Below are 17,121 nucleotides of genomic sequence, written 5' to 3'. Positions count from 1 at the left end.
TATTGATAAATGTATAATTCTCATAGAATGACACCACGTTTAATTTTGAAACAGAAGAAATGACACCTTACCAGACACTTTGGTAGGCACACATTCAATGCACCAGTTAGGACCCCTTTTGCCTTCAAAACTGCCTTTGTTCTTCCTATCATAGATATAATCCTCAGAGATTGTCCATATTGACAAGACGACATAACGCAACAACTTCAGGTCCATTGGTCGCACATTTAAGTTCAAGAAACCAGTTTGCAATGAGCTCTGTGACATGTTGCATTATCCTGCTGGCAGATCTATCAGAAGAAGGATAAACTGTCATGATGAAGGGATGGACATGGTCAGCAATAATACTCCAGTAAGCTGAGGCATTTAAAATATGCTAAATTAGTTTTAATGGGCTGAAAGTTTTCCAATAGAATATATCCCACACCATTGCTCCACAATTAGCCTGAACTCTTGATACAAGGAAGGATGCGTTCATGTTTTCATCTTGTTTCCACCAAATTCTGACCCAACTATCTGAGTTGAAATGGAGGATCATATTGTTTCCAATCTGCTGTTGTCCAACTTTAGTGAGTCTGTGTGAGTTGTGGCTTCACTTTCCTGTACTTAGCTGCTGGAAGTGAAACTCAGCGCTGTCTTCTGCTGCTGAAGCCCATCTGCATCAATGTTTGACATGTTGTGCATTCAGAGATGGTATTCTGCATACCTTGGCTGTAACCAGTCGTTATTTGAGTTGCTACCTTTTTGTATTGTCTCTCAGAAATCTACCAGCTTTCCTTTGACCTCTGATATCAACAAGGCATTTTGATTAAGACATCTGCTGCTTACTGGATATTTTTTCTTTTTCAGACCATTCTCTGTAAATCCTAGAGGTGGTTGTGTGCGAAAAGCCGAGCAGATCAGAGGTTTCTGAAATACACAGAACAACCTGTCTGGCACAAACAACCACACCACGTACAAAGTGACTTAAATCCTTTTTCATCCCGATTCTGAGGCTCAGTTAGAACCTTGATTATATCTACATGCCTCAATGCATTGAGCAGCTATCATGTGATTGGGTGATACCCTATTTGTTTTAAAGAGCAACTTAAAAGATGGATCTATTAAACTGGCCATTGACTGTGTATTTGTCTTTGGTAACGGATTCAATGTTGGAGAAATTTGTCCATATATTCTGCTCCACAGAAATGTTTCTCCTTTTTTTCAGTGTTAGGTTAGGGTTTAAACGAGAAGATAGGGAGAAAACATTTCTTTGTCAATTTCTTTGCACAACATATAAGCTCGAGAACAGCATAAAATGTTTCTTGGAAGCTTCTTGGTCTCATTTTATGTTTTTTTAATGAGTGCCATGGTACACATGGTGCCTGTCAGATAGAACAAAAAGCAAAGGCTTCAGTTGTGAAAAATGTTCCTTTTCTGATATGTAAAGAGAAAGCTATCTCCTTTTAGAAGAGCACTGGAAGACACAAGCATAGCAAGCAGCAGTCAGTGAATACGCCTTCATTTCTGCACATGCACAAACACACACATTCATGCAAGCACTGGAAGACAACTAGCATACAATAACCCCCTGTGTGGGTCATTAGCTGTTTTCAGACTGACTGTGGATTTGTTTATATGCTTCATGACTGAGTTGCAGTTATTCCATCCAGTTAATCATTAAGTCTTAAGTCTTCTTACTGAGCACTGTGTCATTAATAATAAATGGAAGGGTCCCTGTGGAGTTAGAAGTTCACACACTTGTTATCCTGTCAGTCATAAAGCTAAGTACAACATTTGATTTGAATCTGTGTATGCCATTATGGAAATTTATGTTTCTTCTTTTCATGTATGTGTAGATGAGAGCCACTGATGTCATACTATATTTGCTACACAGATACACTGTTACTACAATTTGTGACTCCACTGACAAATGTGAATGCTGATAAGTGAGTTTTGGTGTTTTACTTTATTCCATTAGATCATTTTGCAAGAAAATTGAACGAAAGGCAGCCAACATTCAAAGAACTTTAAGAAGTCATGGAGCCTTGAGAACTATTCCTGAATCCAGCTTAAAGCAATTTGATGAAAGCTTGCCCATTAGAAGTTGAGACTGGGTTGTGACATGTAAGCATTACAAATATCTACTTTTTAAGCTCATTGGAAGCAAATAAACTTTTGCTTTTGTCTTATATTCTGGTTTTTTTTTTTTTTTGTTTTTTTTTTTATCTGTGACTGCATATGTTTTAAGGAATCACTGGAGCCATTTCAATTTCCAAGCAAAGAGAGGTGCTAGACTTTTGCTACAGCAAGAGTTTTGTTCAAAGCAAGTCGAGCATGAAAAATTGCAAATCTAAAAAAGAAAAAGAGAAAAGACAAAATTTATATTAAAAACATCTCGCAAGATAGTACCATGACGCAGATAAAACCCCCCAGAAATTTCAAAAGATAATTTTACAAAATGCTAGTTGATGCGAGTCGATACAAAGACCCTGTAAGTGATGGAAAAAAGTGTGTGTCGGACAGCGTGAGCACCTTCGATAGCAAACGGCTTCCCGACAGTGAGCAGCTTGCAATCTGCGTCAATAGAGACCTCGAAGTCCAACAGGGCTTTATCCATGATGAATGCATCCAGGGTAGGAGGATCTGTCCTTCACCACCAACACACACACACACACGCACAAGTACACACAGAGATACACACATATCACAAGACAAAGAGAGAGAGAGAGACACACACAGATAGAGAAGTATTAATTGAAGAGCACTAATCTGCAAGTATCGTAAATCTAAAAGCAAATCAAATTTATGTTCCCACACTTATTCTGGTCCTGAGGCCTATTTCAGGATTCCTGAGTATGGAGCTGTCATGCCACTTTGTCATTTATACAGAGGATGAGATAAACTACAGTCTAATACACTATGTAAACACATACATCATTACCTAAACCAACAGCATCTGTAGCGGACCGATAAGCCATAATACACTCTGCTGATGACTCTCCTACTCCAGCAATATTGATCCAATTGACCCTAACTGACCCATCATTATCGACTGTTCCTGTGCGTGCAGCCTGGGCTGCTGACCGCAACCAGCTGCGTACAAGCTCTGAAAAATAAACTGTCACACAAACACCGCAATGAAACCAAACATCTAAATATGCACACAAAATCTCAATTCTGATTTGACTGGCAGACAGATAAACAAACAAGTGTGCTGGAGAAAACATGCATACATTTGGTCTGCTGGGAAAAAAATCAACAAGTCTGATCAAATTACTTGAAACTTGTTGTTATTCAAGGCATTTACCACAAAACAAAAGGTTGACTTTACAAAGTCTTTGCTGTGCTGGCAAAGCTGCAAAGTATTTTCCCTGTCTTGACCTGTCAAATAAGAAGCACAGGGAGAAGAGGATTGAGACGACTTGTGGGACTTAAGGAGGGTCGGAAGTTTTCTGCTGCATGGTCTTGGAATAACAATGGAGTGTCTGTGCTTGAGCTAGGGCTGCAAGTTTTGAGGTTATGCATAGGTGCAGTGGGTGCTTGAGCATATATCAGTTCCTCTGAGACTACACATTTGAGTGCATCTGCATGTGTAGCCTGAGGCGCTCCATCTCACCAGAAGAAGGGTTAGGACTTCTTTTTTCTCTTTCTCTGTTAAAATTTGAGAGCAGTATTGGGGTCAGTTGCTCTGCCAACACAGTATTTTACATCCTCACTCCAACTCACTGATCTACTGTGGCTTCCACTTCTGCTTTGCTTTGCACGCAAACAAATGCCGCCTTCATCATCCTCTTTCTCTGAACAAGCACGTTGTATCTTCCCACTGGTATCACAAAGTCAGCATGTGCACTATCTCTGTATCTGTGCTGGTGCTTCATAGAGTGGGTTTTATCCCCGAGAAGCGTATGTGCAGTTTCAGTGTTGAGTGTATTTTCTGTGTTCAGTAAAGAATGCAGGAAGAACAAGCTCTTTTTTTAATCCACGCAAGTGTTTATTACATTTTAAAACCAGCCATTAGAGCTGTTCAAGAAAATAATTTGGAGGAATTTGAGTTGTCACTCATTCGCCTTCACAAGTGCAGCAATCAGCACAAGTGAAGTTAAGAAAGGGAAGGAAAAAAACAGCTTAAGCTATCAGAAACTTGCAGCCAGATGTGTGAAGTTTAAGGGAAAGACACACAGCTTAAAACATTCGCTCTTCTTAATCTTATCATCTCATACAAAAACAAAAAAAGACAAAAGAAAAGGGTGTGGAACAAAACAAAAAGCAGAACAAAAAGCAAACCATGTGAAACTGGAAAGGAGTGTTGAAGGTCCCAAATTATAGAGATTTATTCAGCAGGCTGTTTCTGTGTCTGAATCTTTGAAATATTCATGTTCCTGTGCCTGTTCACACCCTTCTTGTGAAAGACAATGCAGCTTTTGATGGTGCTTCCTTCGTGATTTTACAGGGCAGGCATAGTTTGCTGGGGGGGCGGGTCAGTGACAGCATACACCACCATGGGGAAAGGTTATTTCCTTTTGTGAGATCACAAAAGGAAAGATCACCAGTTTCAAGTTAAAGGGGGACCAGCCTGATGGAGGTCTGGACAGAGCGAATGAGCTGAACAGGTTTTCAACAGGTTCAGTCCACCCCCTACCTCCAGCCCAACAGACCACACACCCTCCATAAGTCCACTGCTTTCCTGTCATGCCTCCAATCTGTCACCCTTCAGCTCAGTCATGGAGCAGAACACAGCTTCATCTCCCTCCACATCAGGACATCCTGAGATCTCCACCTTGTTTGTGTCCTGCAATCAGGTTATAAAGCAACTTGAGAAACTGAACCAGAACAAGGGTGCAGGTCCAGATGGTGTCAGTCCCAGAGTTCTCAAGACCTGCTCAAAACAACTATGTCTGATTCTCCAGCACGTTTTTAACACCAGTCTGAGACAAAATAGAATCCCAGTGCTGTGGAAAACCTCCTGCCTTGTTCCAGTGCCTAAAAAAACACAACCAGATGAACCAATAGACATTACAGTTTGCATATCGTAATGGACTTGGGGTTGAAGATGCCATCATATACCTGCTCCAGAGAGCACACTCTCATCTGGACCATTCAGGCAGCACTCTGAGGGTCATGTTCTTTGATTTCTCAAGTGCTTTTAATACCATTCAGCCTGATTTATAATGTGAGAAGCTCCATAAATTCCAGGTAGACATCTCCACAACCACCAGGATCTATGACTACCTCACAAACAAACCACAGTTTGTGAGACTGAAAGGTTGTGTGTCTGAGATGGAGGTCAGCAGCTCTGGTGCACCACAAGGAACTGTACTCTCGCCATTCCTCTTCACACTGTACACCTCAGACTTCCAGTACAACTCTGAGTCCTGTCATCTGCAGAAATACTCTGATGACTCTGTAGTTATGGGGTGTATCAGAGATGGACAAGAAACACAGAGAGTACAGAGAACTGGTCAGCCAGTTTGTTAAGTGGTGCGGTGACAATCATCTTATATTATATACCAGCAAAACAAAAAAATGTTTGTTGACTTCAGGAGGAACAAGAATAAACAAAGCACTGTTTCCATCCTGGGAGAGGAGGTGGAGGTGGTGGAGGAATACAAGTATCTTGGAGTTCAGCTGGACAACAAACTGGACTGGAAATGTAACATGGACTACATCTACAAGAAAGGTCAGAGCAGACTGTACTTCTTAAGGAAGTTGAGATCTTTTAATGTCTGCACCAAGATGTTGCATATCTTCTATAAGTCTGTTGTGGAGAGTGCAGTCAGCTTTGCAGCCATCTTCTGGGGTAGTAGCATCAGAACCAGAGACTTGAAGAGAATCAACAAACTGATCAAGAAAGCTGGTTCTGTGCTTGGAGTAACTCTGGAGCCGCTGGAGCTGATTGTCCAAAGAAGAATGCTGCACAAGCTGATGAAGATGATGGAGGATTCTTCACACCCTCCACAACACAGTGATGAAACAACAAAGTGTGTTCAGGGAGAGGCTTCTTCAGGTCTGATGAAAGACTGAAAGATACAGAAGATCATTCCTGCCAGCAGCCATCAGCCTCTGGAACAAGACCCCTTCAAGTTAAATATATACTACAATATTGAATTTCCCTTTGGGGATTGATAAAGTATTTTTCATTTCATTTTCATTTATTCTCAGACTTATCTGTATGAGTACACATGCACTAAAAAGTGGAGCAAGCAAGTGAGAGAGGTAACAGAATTTTCTCATTTTTGGGTCTCAGGCTGGTAGACACATATCACTGTTGGAAAAGCCTTTAGAAAGGGAATTTTGTACAATATGGGATCTTTAAGGCTGGTTCCTGTGTGTATTGTATAGTAACAACAACAGAAATACTGGGGATAAGCTCATGATACAAAAGGCAATGAAACTTAGTAATTACATATCGGTCACAATAATAATAACAATTCTAACAATAATTGGCTTGGCTTCCTTATAAAGACTCTTTGAGCTTCAGATTTATATTATAGCCTACAGAGCAATTATGAATTATATGTTGGTAAATGCCTTTTTAAGACAACCGTCCATTGCAAGACTTTTTTTTAACAAAGAAACAAAATAAAACATCCATCCATCCATCCATCCATCTTCTGCCGCTTATCCGGGGTCGGGTCGCGGGGGCAGCAGCCTAAGCAGGGAAGCCCAGACTTCCCTCTCCCCAGCCACATTTGCCAACTCTGCAGGGGGGATCCCGAGGCGTTCCCAGGCCAGCCGAGAGATGTAATCCCTCCAGCGTGTCCTGGGTCTTCCCCGGGGTCTCCTCCCAGAGGGACGTGCCTGGAACACCTCACCAGGGAGGCGTCCAGGAGGCATCCTGACCAGATGCCCGAGCCACCTCAACTGGTTCCTCTCGATGCGAAGGAGCAGCGGCTCTACTCTGAGCCCCTCCCGGATGACTGAGCTCCTCACCCTATCTCTAAGGGAGAGCCTGGCCACCCTGCGGAGGAAACTCATTTCAGCCGCCTGTATACGAGATCTCGTTCTTTCGGTCACGACCCACAGCTCATGACCATAGGTGAGGGTAGGAACGTAGATCAACTGATAAATCGAGAGCTTCGCCTTCTGGCTCAGCTCCTTCTTCACCACGACAGACCGGCGCAGAGCCCGCATTACTGCAGACGCCGCACCGATCCGTCTGTCGATCTCACGCTCCATCCTTCCCTCACTCGTGAACAAGACCCCGAGATATTTAAACTCCTCCACTTGAGGCAGGACCTGACTCCCGACCTGGAGAGGGCAATCCACCCTATTCCGGCTGAGGACCATGGTCTCAGATTTTGAGGTGCTGATTCCCATCCCAGCCGCTTCACACTCGGCCGCGAATCGCTCAAGCGAGAGCTGGAGATCACGACCAGACGAAGCCAACAGGACCACGTCATCTGCAAAAAGCAGGGACCCAATCCTGAGGCCACCAAGTCGGATCCCCTCAACCCCTCGGCTGCGCCTAGAAATTCTGTCCATATAAGTTATGAACAGAATCGGTGATAAAGGGCAGCCTTGGTGGAGTCCAACCCTCACCGGAAACGAATCCGACTTACTACCGGCAATGCGGACCAAGCTCTGACACCTGTTGTACAGGGACCGGACAGCTCGTACAAGGGGGTCCGGTACCCCATACTCCCGGAGTACCCCCCACAGGAGCCCCCGGGGGACACGGTCGAATGCCTTCTCCAGGTCCACAAAGCACATGTAGACTGGTTGGGCAAACTCCCATGTCCCCTCCAGGACCCCAGAGAGGGTATAGAGCTGGTCCACTGTTCCGCGACCAGGACGAAAACCACACTGCTCCTCCTCAATCCGGGATTCGACTATCTGGCGGACCCTCCTCTCCAGGACCCCTGAATAGACCTTACCAGGGAGGCTGAGGAGTGTGATTCCCCTGTAATTGGAACACACCCTCCGGTCCCCCTTCTTAAAAAGGGGGACCACTACCCCAGTCTGCCAATCCAGCGGTACTGCCCCCGATGTCCACGTGATGCTGCAGAGGCGTGTCAGCCAGGACAGCCCCACAGCATCCAGAGCCTTAAGGAACTCCGGGCGGATCTCATCCACCCCCGGGGCCTTGCCGCCAAGGAGCTTTTTGACCACCTCAGCGACTTCAGCCCCAGAGATAGGAGAGTCCACCCCTGAGTCCACCAGCTCTGCTCCCTCATGGGAAGCCGTGTTGGTAGGATTGAGGAGGTCTTCGAAGTATTCCCTCCACCGACCCACAACGTCCCGAGTTGAGGTCAGCAGCTCCCCATCTCCACTGTACACAGTATTGATGGAGCACTGCTTCCCCCCCCTGAGCCGCCGGATGGTGGACCAGAATCTCCTCGAAGCCGTCCGGAAGTCTTTCTCCATGGCCTCGCCGAACTCCTCCCATGCCCGAGTTTTTGCCTCGGCAACGGCCGAAGCCGCATGCCGCTTAGCCCGTCGGTACCCATCAGCTGCCTCCAGAGTCCCACAGGCCAAGAAGGCCCGATAGGACTCCTTCTTCAGCTTGACAGCATCCCTCACTGCTGGTGTCCACCAACAAGTCCTGGGATTACCGCCACGACAGGCACCAACGACCTTGCAGCCACAGCTCCGGCTGGCCGCCTCAGCAATAGAGGCACGGAACACAGCCCATTCGGACTCAATGTCCCCCGCCTCACCCGGGACATGTTCGAAGCTCTGCTGAAGGTGGGAGTTGAAGCTCGCTCTGACAGGGGACTCAGCCAGATGTTCCCAGCAGACCCTCACAACACGTTTGGGCCTGCCAGTTCTGACCGGCTTCCTCCCCCACCATCTGAGCCAACTCACCACCAGGTGGTGATCAGTTGACAGCTCCGCCCCCCTCTTCACCCGAGTGTCCAAGGCATGTGGCCGCAGGTCCGACGATACGACTACAAAGTCGATCATTGAACTGCGGCCCAGGGAATCCTGATGCCAGGTGTACATATGGACACTCTTATGCTGGAACATGGTGTTCGTTATAGACAATCCATGACGAGCACAGAAGTCCAATAACAAAACACCATTTGGGTTCAGAGGGGGGGGGACCATGCCTCCCAATCACTCCCCTTCCAGGTCTCACTGTCATTGCCCACGTGAGCATTGAAGTCCCCCAGCAGAACAATGGAGTCCCCAGAAGGAGCACCCTCCAGCACTCCCTCCAAGGACCCCAGAAAGGGTGGGTACTCTGAACTGCTGTTCGGCGCATAAGCACAGACAACAGTCAGGACCCGTCCCCCCACCCGGAGGCGGAGGGAAACTACCCTTTCATCCACCGGGGTAAACCCCAACGTGCAGGCACCAAGCTGGGGGCTGATGAGAATGCCCACACCTGCTCGGCGCCTCTCACCATGAGCAACTCCAGAGTGGAAGAAGGTCCAGCCCCTCTCGAGGGTACTGGTTCCAGAGCCCAAGCCATGCGTCGAGGTGAGTCCAACTATATCTAGTCGGAACCGCTCAACCTCGCGCACAAGCTCAGGCTCCTTCCCCACCAGAGAGGTGACGTTCCACGTCCCTAGAGCCAGCTTCTGCAGCCGGGGATCGGACCGCCAGGGTCCCCGCCCCTTGCTGCCGCCCAGCTCACATTGCACCCGACCCCTACGGCTCCTCCCGCAGATGGTGAGCCCACGGGAGGCAAAATAAAACAACAACAAAAAAAACCCCCTACATTTTATGGGAGCTTTGTGAGTTCTCATAATGCATATATCATGAAAACAGTTTTAAACATGTACTGTTACAGTTGCATAAACACCCCACACACACCTCAAAAAGTACATTATAAACTATCTTACAAAGGTATTGCTAATTTAGGGTACAAGATGGCTTCCGGAGGTACAATACTGGGAGTGGCCTGAAGGGTACCACCTTTGTGCCACTTGCTCTTCACGATGAGAGAATGAGTCTAAGACCATAATTATTCCCTCTTTTTAACCTTGTGTTCATTTAGGCCACTGGCTCCATTCTGAGCGAACTTGTTCGCATACTTGCTTGTGTATTATGCTTGTTATCTGAGTATTTCACCAGGGGGCACATTAGCAAACTCAGACCAGACAGTTTCTAAATTTGTAGGGTGTAAATAAAACAACAAACATGAGGAGGTTGGCAATTTTGGCTTCACAACAGAAAAAAAGACACCAGCACAATGGAAGTTGGTTTCTATGAATCCTAAACCAAGAACACAATATCTTGTGTTTTGCCATCGGTATCTGCCATCAGCATATTGATTCTTGACTTTGTACATTCTGACTTACTGAGAACACAGAAGCTTCTGTCTCTGAGAGCAACTTGACCTAGCAAAGCCAAGCAAAGCTGCTGTTTATGTGCAAACAATTTGCAATACATTTACAAGCTGACAATGAGAAGTTGGTGTATAATGTATCCAGATTTATGGTCTGTTTGCCTTTAATGAGTTTGTATCATTACAAAATAACATTATGATTCATTAAAGAAGACTCAAAACTAGTGATGAACACCACACACAAAGTAATTTATGGTATTATTAAATCAGTGAAGCAGCAGGCTAATTTGCTCATGTAATTTGCTCTGCTAACTTTTTGTGTGCAACAGGTGTTGCTCCCTGCAGCCAAAGCATATGAACCATATCACGCCGTGTGTTGTTGAGTTAAAAAATGTTATTCTTGCACTGAATGTTTGGAGTTTGTGGTTACGAGTTTGTCATTTTGCCTCCCACCGCTTCACCCAAAGACAGGCAGGAGTTCAGAGGTATCTGAAGTGGGATGCATCTGCCAGAAAGCTGTGGGATCTTGGAGGCATTGGAAGCTGTTTGCTTCTGCTGATGAGAGCAGAAGGCAGCAGCAGCTCTGTTTTGTGGAAATGACCTTTAAATCCATGTTCCTGTCAGCTGAAGAGCTGCTGCTGAGCCTCACACAGATGCTGAAGCTTAGCATGATCTCAGGAGAAGGACAGAAGGAGTTTCTTTGGAATTCATGAAGAAGAGATGCTGCTGGGTTTTTCAGATGAAAGCTCTTGTGTTTATCTTTCTGACAAAGGTCATCATTCATGCGTACAGTCAGGAACTCAAATTTTCACTTATTGTTAAAGTACACACACAAAAAAAAAAAAAAACTGGGAAGGGGATTAAAATAAAAAGACCCTTCAATAAGAGTAGGGGCTGATAGTAGGTGTGACATTTTAATTTACTCCTTTTTTAGCAGAGATGTGTCTTTTCTGTCTCACTCACTGTAGTATTATGATAAAATGAATAAAAAAATAAGGTACTATGGTTTGGTTGGCAATGATCAGACCATCAAATACAATCTTCTTGTTGTTATTTAAAAAACACAATATCATAAATATTGAGAAAATAACATAAATTCTCAGCACATGTGAACATCCTGTACCCAGAATATAATAAAAAACCAGTTGTTGGTAGTAGGTGACATTTTAATTTACTTCTTTTTTGAGCAGAGATTTTTTTTTCTGTCACACTCACTGTAGTATGATGATATAATGAATAAAAATAAGGCACTATGGTTTGGTTGCTAATGATCAGACCATCAAATACAATCTTTTAGTTGCTATTTGAAAACATAACATCATAAATATTAAGGAAAATAACATAAATTCTCAGCATTAGATTTTAAAACCTCATTGATAAGGACACATGTGAACATCCTGTATCCAGAAAATAATAATAATAAAAAAAAACTGTTGTTTCTCTAAAATCTGTCTGTGTTAAGATGGCTGTATTTAGCTGTGTCATGCTAACCCACACCAGAAACCAGGGTGTATAGAATTTTCTTTAAAAGATAAAATAAACAATTAATTATCTCCTGGGTTTATTAATATAACTTTCTCAGGTTATAAGCTTTTCCTATTGGCACATAAACAACCTCTCTTATCTCACATCCCTTAGAATTTGAGCTATCAGGACCTTGTGCTATCTCCTCTTTGTTTTACATTGCTGTATGCAAAGTACTTTCAACAGCTCCACGTGAATTAAACTTTTAAATAAACTTGCTTCCATGCTTTCATCTGCTTTCTGTCCCCATTCAACATCCCATTGAACATCCATTCTCGCTGTTAATTACTTCATGTCTGTCCCTGACTCTTATTCATTTCTACTTGAACACCCCATTTGAAACAAGAAAATCATTTTCCCTCCTAAAATGCGAGGACTTTGTCGATGAAATTTATGTTTGCTTTTTACCTCACTTACACCTTGATGTAAAATGTGTCTGGGGGGAAAAAGTGCTCATGCTAATGCAAGGCGCAAATACATGCAGCAATGGGTGTTCGTTTGTATCTTTGACAGATGCAATTGCAAAACAGTGTGCTCTCAACATTGACAAATGGGTTAGACATAACATTACTGCAGGTAGGGAAAAAGAGCAAAAATCAGCTGTTATACTGAAGATAAAGCTTAATTTAACTCTCTGTTTATCTAAAAAAAATCTGAGTAGATCAGTCGGGAATAAAAAGATATAACAGATGAATATTCTATCACTCCTAAATATAAAGTGTAGCGTATATTTAAAATAGCCTCTGACAGCTGAAAAATCTTTTTATGTTTTAATCTTGTTGTCAGCAGAAAGAATTGTTGTGCACAGTGTGCATGAAAAATCAGCGCACCGAAAATAGAAAACAACAAATATCAGCGTGACCGAATTGTTTAGGCTTGATTGCATTTAAACGACTGTAAATTGGTGCAAAATTAGGAAGTGGAGGAGCTTGCATCTTACTTTAACATGTGCACACCCTCCGGTGTGGTGGGCTGGTTGAAGCGTCTCATGTAGTCGTGCATCTCTGGGAAACTCTTCTTCATGTAATCCTCAGCACTGCTCTCCCTAACCGTCCCAAATCGGAAGCCCAGAGAGGGATGATGCAGCTGGAGACGTGACACAGGAAGGCAAGGGTTGAGATGGTAATGGAGATGATTAAGGGAGAAAAGATGGGGCTCATATTGAATTCACAGTTGCACCAAACTCCCCATCCGGTTTAGGGATAAGGAAAGCGATAATCCTTCACAAATAATTCCACTCTTTGCTCATTAGCTCGTCCTTGTGTAAGATTAGTTTATGTGTACAAGTAGCTGTGTCTCTGTTTGCATGCGTGTGGTATGTTGACATTCATGCTGCTGCAAGCTTGCGTCCTTGCGTGCACTCTAACCTTGTCATCATGAATTCCTGAAACCTGCTCAAAAGTCTTCTCCCCGACCATGACTGCTGCAAGGTTGGCAGTGTAGCTGGACAGCACAAGTAAGCAGAAAATGGCCCAAAGATTCATCAAAAAACGCCCCGTCCAGCATTTAGGAGTCTGTAGAATGGAAATGTACAGCAAGAGACACGTCTTTTGTTAGGTTTTGTTAGTATATCTTCAATAAGAGGGAATTTGAATATATCTAGGCCTAAAATAAAATAAAATAAAATAAAATAAAATAAAATATTGCTATCTTCCCTTCTCCTGAAGTACCAGTTATTCTCACCTAGCTAATCAACTTAGGGGAGCAAAGCAGATAAATTATATATATATATATATATATATATATATATATATATATATATATATATATATATATATATATATATATATATATATATATATATAATTTATCTAGGGAAGGGAAGATAGCAATATTTTATTTTATTTTATTTTATTTTAGTTTAATATTTCACATTGCATGTTTGTGTAAGAAAAAAAAAATATCACTCAATAAAATTTCTTTCTAAGACGAATACATCCACCTGACAAATGTCATTGGTTTGATATTAACCTTTTAAAGGTGGAGTATGTAAGATTTTTAATATTTTCTAAATAAATTAACTAATAAAATAACTACAATCATAATTAGAAAGTTTTTTGAACATGTAGGTGCAGTCTGTCCATATTTGATGCATTATTCAATTACAAATTTAATTAATGACAAATGACAAAAAGCCCTTTTTTTTACTGGCAGGCAAACATTTAAGAAGTGTCTTTGTCATTAATTAAACTTGTAATTTAATAATACATCAAATATGGACAGACGGGAACCTTCATCTAATTATGATTGTAGTTATTTTTTTGTTAATTTTTTAAAAAATATTGAAAATCTTACATACTCCACCTTTAAGACCGGGCAATGAAAAGAAGGTAAGAAAGATATGATTCTTTAAAAAGCAGGCTAATTGAAAAAAAAAAAAAAAAAAAAAAGGTATATTTACTGTATATTAGGTATATTTATTGTATATTACCACTTGATATGCCAAAAATATCAGTGTAATCTTCTGCTTTCTGGTATAGGCGGCAGAAGACAAGTTTTAAACAAGACTTTGTATAAAGTATTTACCATTAAATGGTGCCAAATGTCTGAGAAACTTTATCAAATTTTATCAAATATGTCACACTGGGCTCTGTTGGGTTAATAAAATAAGAAGAATCCAGTCAGCCCTGGAAAAATGTGAAAGAATGATAATGTCAATTTTGTGAAATAAAAAACAAATAAAATTAACAAAAGAAACCCCCCCAAAACCTTGAAAGTTGAAGCAAATACACATTAATATTGCCAATAAGGTTAGTAACACAGATTAAATACAGTTAATCTGCAGTACTGCAGGGAAATGGACCAAAAGTCCATCTTCAAGATTTTAACAGCAAAGAGTTTCAAATGTACTGAGGTCAAAGAAGGATGTCTGCAGGACATACTCCGATGAGGAGTTTACACCTAAAATGTTAAAGGATCGTACAGAATGCAGACATGTAAAACACATTATTGTATTCTTTAGAATCCCATAAAGATCATAGGACTGAAAGGTGTGAGTTGTGTAATGCTCAGTAGAAGATCTTTCTTCTTAGATTTACTGTAAAGAAATGACAGATGAACTCGAAAGGTAACTCTTAAGATTTATGGTTCTGAATGTGATGTTGATCAGATAACAATGTGTGCAGTCACATTAATGATCCATGCATATATAACACAATTAAGGAGTTTAATGACAGTGAGGGAATGCATCTTCATTGATTCATTTTTAATTGTAGAAGTCTTTATGCAAATTTCTCTTAACTCAATGAATATTCAAATATATTCAAAAGTAAATTTATATTGATGGCTCCATGTGAGAAATATAATGATGTTCATGTAGATGGAAAGTGCGGAGGAAGGGGGGTTTGACTTGTGTCTGAACCTCTAAACCAGTAAAATATTAAAGTTAAAGGTACTTGTGGGTGGGTCAAGTGAAAATAAAATATTATCATTGTTATTTGTGGAAAGTTCAATCTTGAATTGAACAAATTTGCTTAATTATTTTATTTATATAGGTGTTGGACATAATCTCACATAAACTGATGAAAAATCATGACCCTTACAAAACATTCTTAGAACAGGGAGAGAGAGAGAGAGAGAGAGAGAGAGAGAGAGAGAGAGAGAGAGAGAGAGAGAGAGAGAGAGAGAGAGAGAGAGAGTCATAGTTGAAATCTATGTTTTGAAGAGAGATTTTTCAAAATGATCCCCTTTTTGTTCTAGTAGAAATGCAAAAAGACGGCATTGGCTGGCAGCAGTGGGATTAATATGTTTATTGTTGAAATGACCATTGATTGCAATACTAAACCTTTATGCATTATTTAAAATCTTTCTTTTTAATTTGGAGGCTTTTCAGACAGAATGAAAGCTGCAAAGCTTATTCCACATTTTAAATTAGGTGATGAACATAACTCGATTAACTTCAGACCAATACCGTGGAGCAGGGATCACCAACTCTGATCCTCGAGGGCCAGTATCCTGCAGGCACTGGATGTGTCCCTGCAGCATCACCGGATTCCAATGATCGAGTCATGAACGAACATGTGCAGAACTAGACAACATGCTGATGGAGAACCATTTTATTTGAATCAGGTGTTGCGGTAGGGAAACATCCAAAACCTGCTGGACTGATCGCTGAGTCAGTATGAACAAATTTTGATTTCTTTTATTTATTAAAATAACTTAACATGAGACAGAAGCAGTAGAGAAATATACAGGTATGGTGTCTTCTGGTGTGAAGAAAGCACTTGATGATTGATGGACATTTTTATTTCTTTCTTTGTAATTACCTTCAGATGTTGTGAGAGGAGTAGTTACACTCTACACGCTAGAATAAAAAATGCAGCTTGTTCTCAATAACTCAAATGATCTGGTACAGGGGCAAAAACTCTTTTATCTGTATATTAATTAGATTTATAATGTCTGTGGGAAGCTGTATTTTCTGTTATCTGAACACATGGCCTAATATTTTAGATCTGAATATGATTGAAATAGATGAAAAAGAGTTTTTTTTTTCAATAAAATTTTGAACAAGGAAAAAAAATGACATTGGCTGATTAAACCATGGATGACAATGTTTCTTTGATGGAGTTTATATTGTTAGATGCTGAGTTTACAAGTTGTTCAATTTTTCATTTTTATGTGACAATAGATGACAATTTGACTTATAGCACATGTAAAGACAAAGCTAAATATTTGTTAGCTTACCATAGATTTTACACGAGGCTTTGCTCAACTGTTTTTATTTCTCTTGTATTTATTTTCATCATGTGGAAGTGTTGAGTAACATAAACACAAGAAGAAATGGAGTTATCTTATTCTGCTCTTTTTTAATCTATGGAATAAATTGACTATACAACAAATTTGCAGAATGAACGAGTGAATGGGTGAATAAATAAATAGATGAATAATCCACTTAAGAGTAGAAATACATTTCTAGTTTTTTAAATGCTTCAGATTAATGAGACGTTAATTACACAACCATGGTTGTAACTATGTATTATTACAAAGGTGTCAGGAGAGCGTTGAACTCAGCATAATTAATTTGCTAATTGAAAAGGAAGAAGGGGAGGGTGGCATGCACATTATATGAAGGATTCTTTATATTCCTTTTTTGGGGAGGAAATGCCCCACTTTGGAGAATTTTCTCTTCACACCATAAATATCACGGAAGACAATGGTTGGAGGAACATTGGTAGTGCTGTGTGTGTGTGAGTGTATGTGTGTGTATATTCAGTCCAATGATTTTGTTTGTCTTGTTTGTGAATGGATGTAAAAATATTGCATGTACAAAATATATATATATAAAAAAAAACTCTCATGTAAAAAAAAGTTATTGTATGTTTAAAAGGAATTACTCCAAACATAGTTAAAGATGAGCATACGGCTGCATTGGTTTGTGATGA

The 17,121-nt window shown here is 41.2% G+C and overlaps 1 protein-coding gene across 1 annotated transcript in view; it reads right to left on the bottom strand.

Annotated features, from left to right (window-relative positions):
- The window catches only part of grin3ba (glutamate receptor, ionotropic, N-methyl-D-aspartate 3Ba), a gene marked incomplete at both ends in the record, with an annotated part of 88,291 nt that overhangs the window by 15,958 nt on the left and 55,212 nt on the right, over positions 1-17,121 (bottom strand). The window contains 3 exons of the mRNA XM_079262146.1: positions 2,515-2,630; positions 12,681-12,826; positions 13,108-13,254. Coding sequence (XP_079118272.1) covers positions 2,515-2,630; positions 12,681-12,826; positions 13,108-13,254 — 409 coding nt within the window. The remainder of the gene's footprint in view (positions 1-2,514; positions 2,631-12,680; positions 12,827-13,107; positions 13,255-17,121) is intronic.

Source organism: Telmatherina bonti, assembly GCF_933228915.1.
Source record: "Telmatherina bonti genome assembly, chromosome: 22".
NCBI lineage: Eukaryota > Metazoa > Chordata > Actinopteri > Atheriniformes > Telmatherinidae > Telmatherina > Telmatherina bonti.
This window is presented reverse-complemented; position numbering and strand designations above follow the sequence as displayed.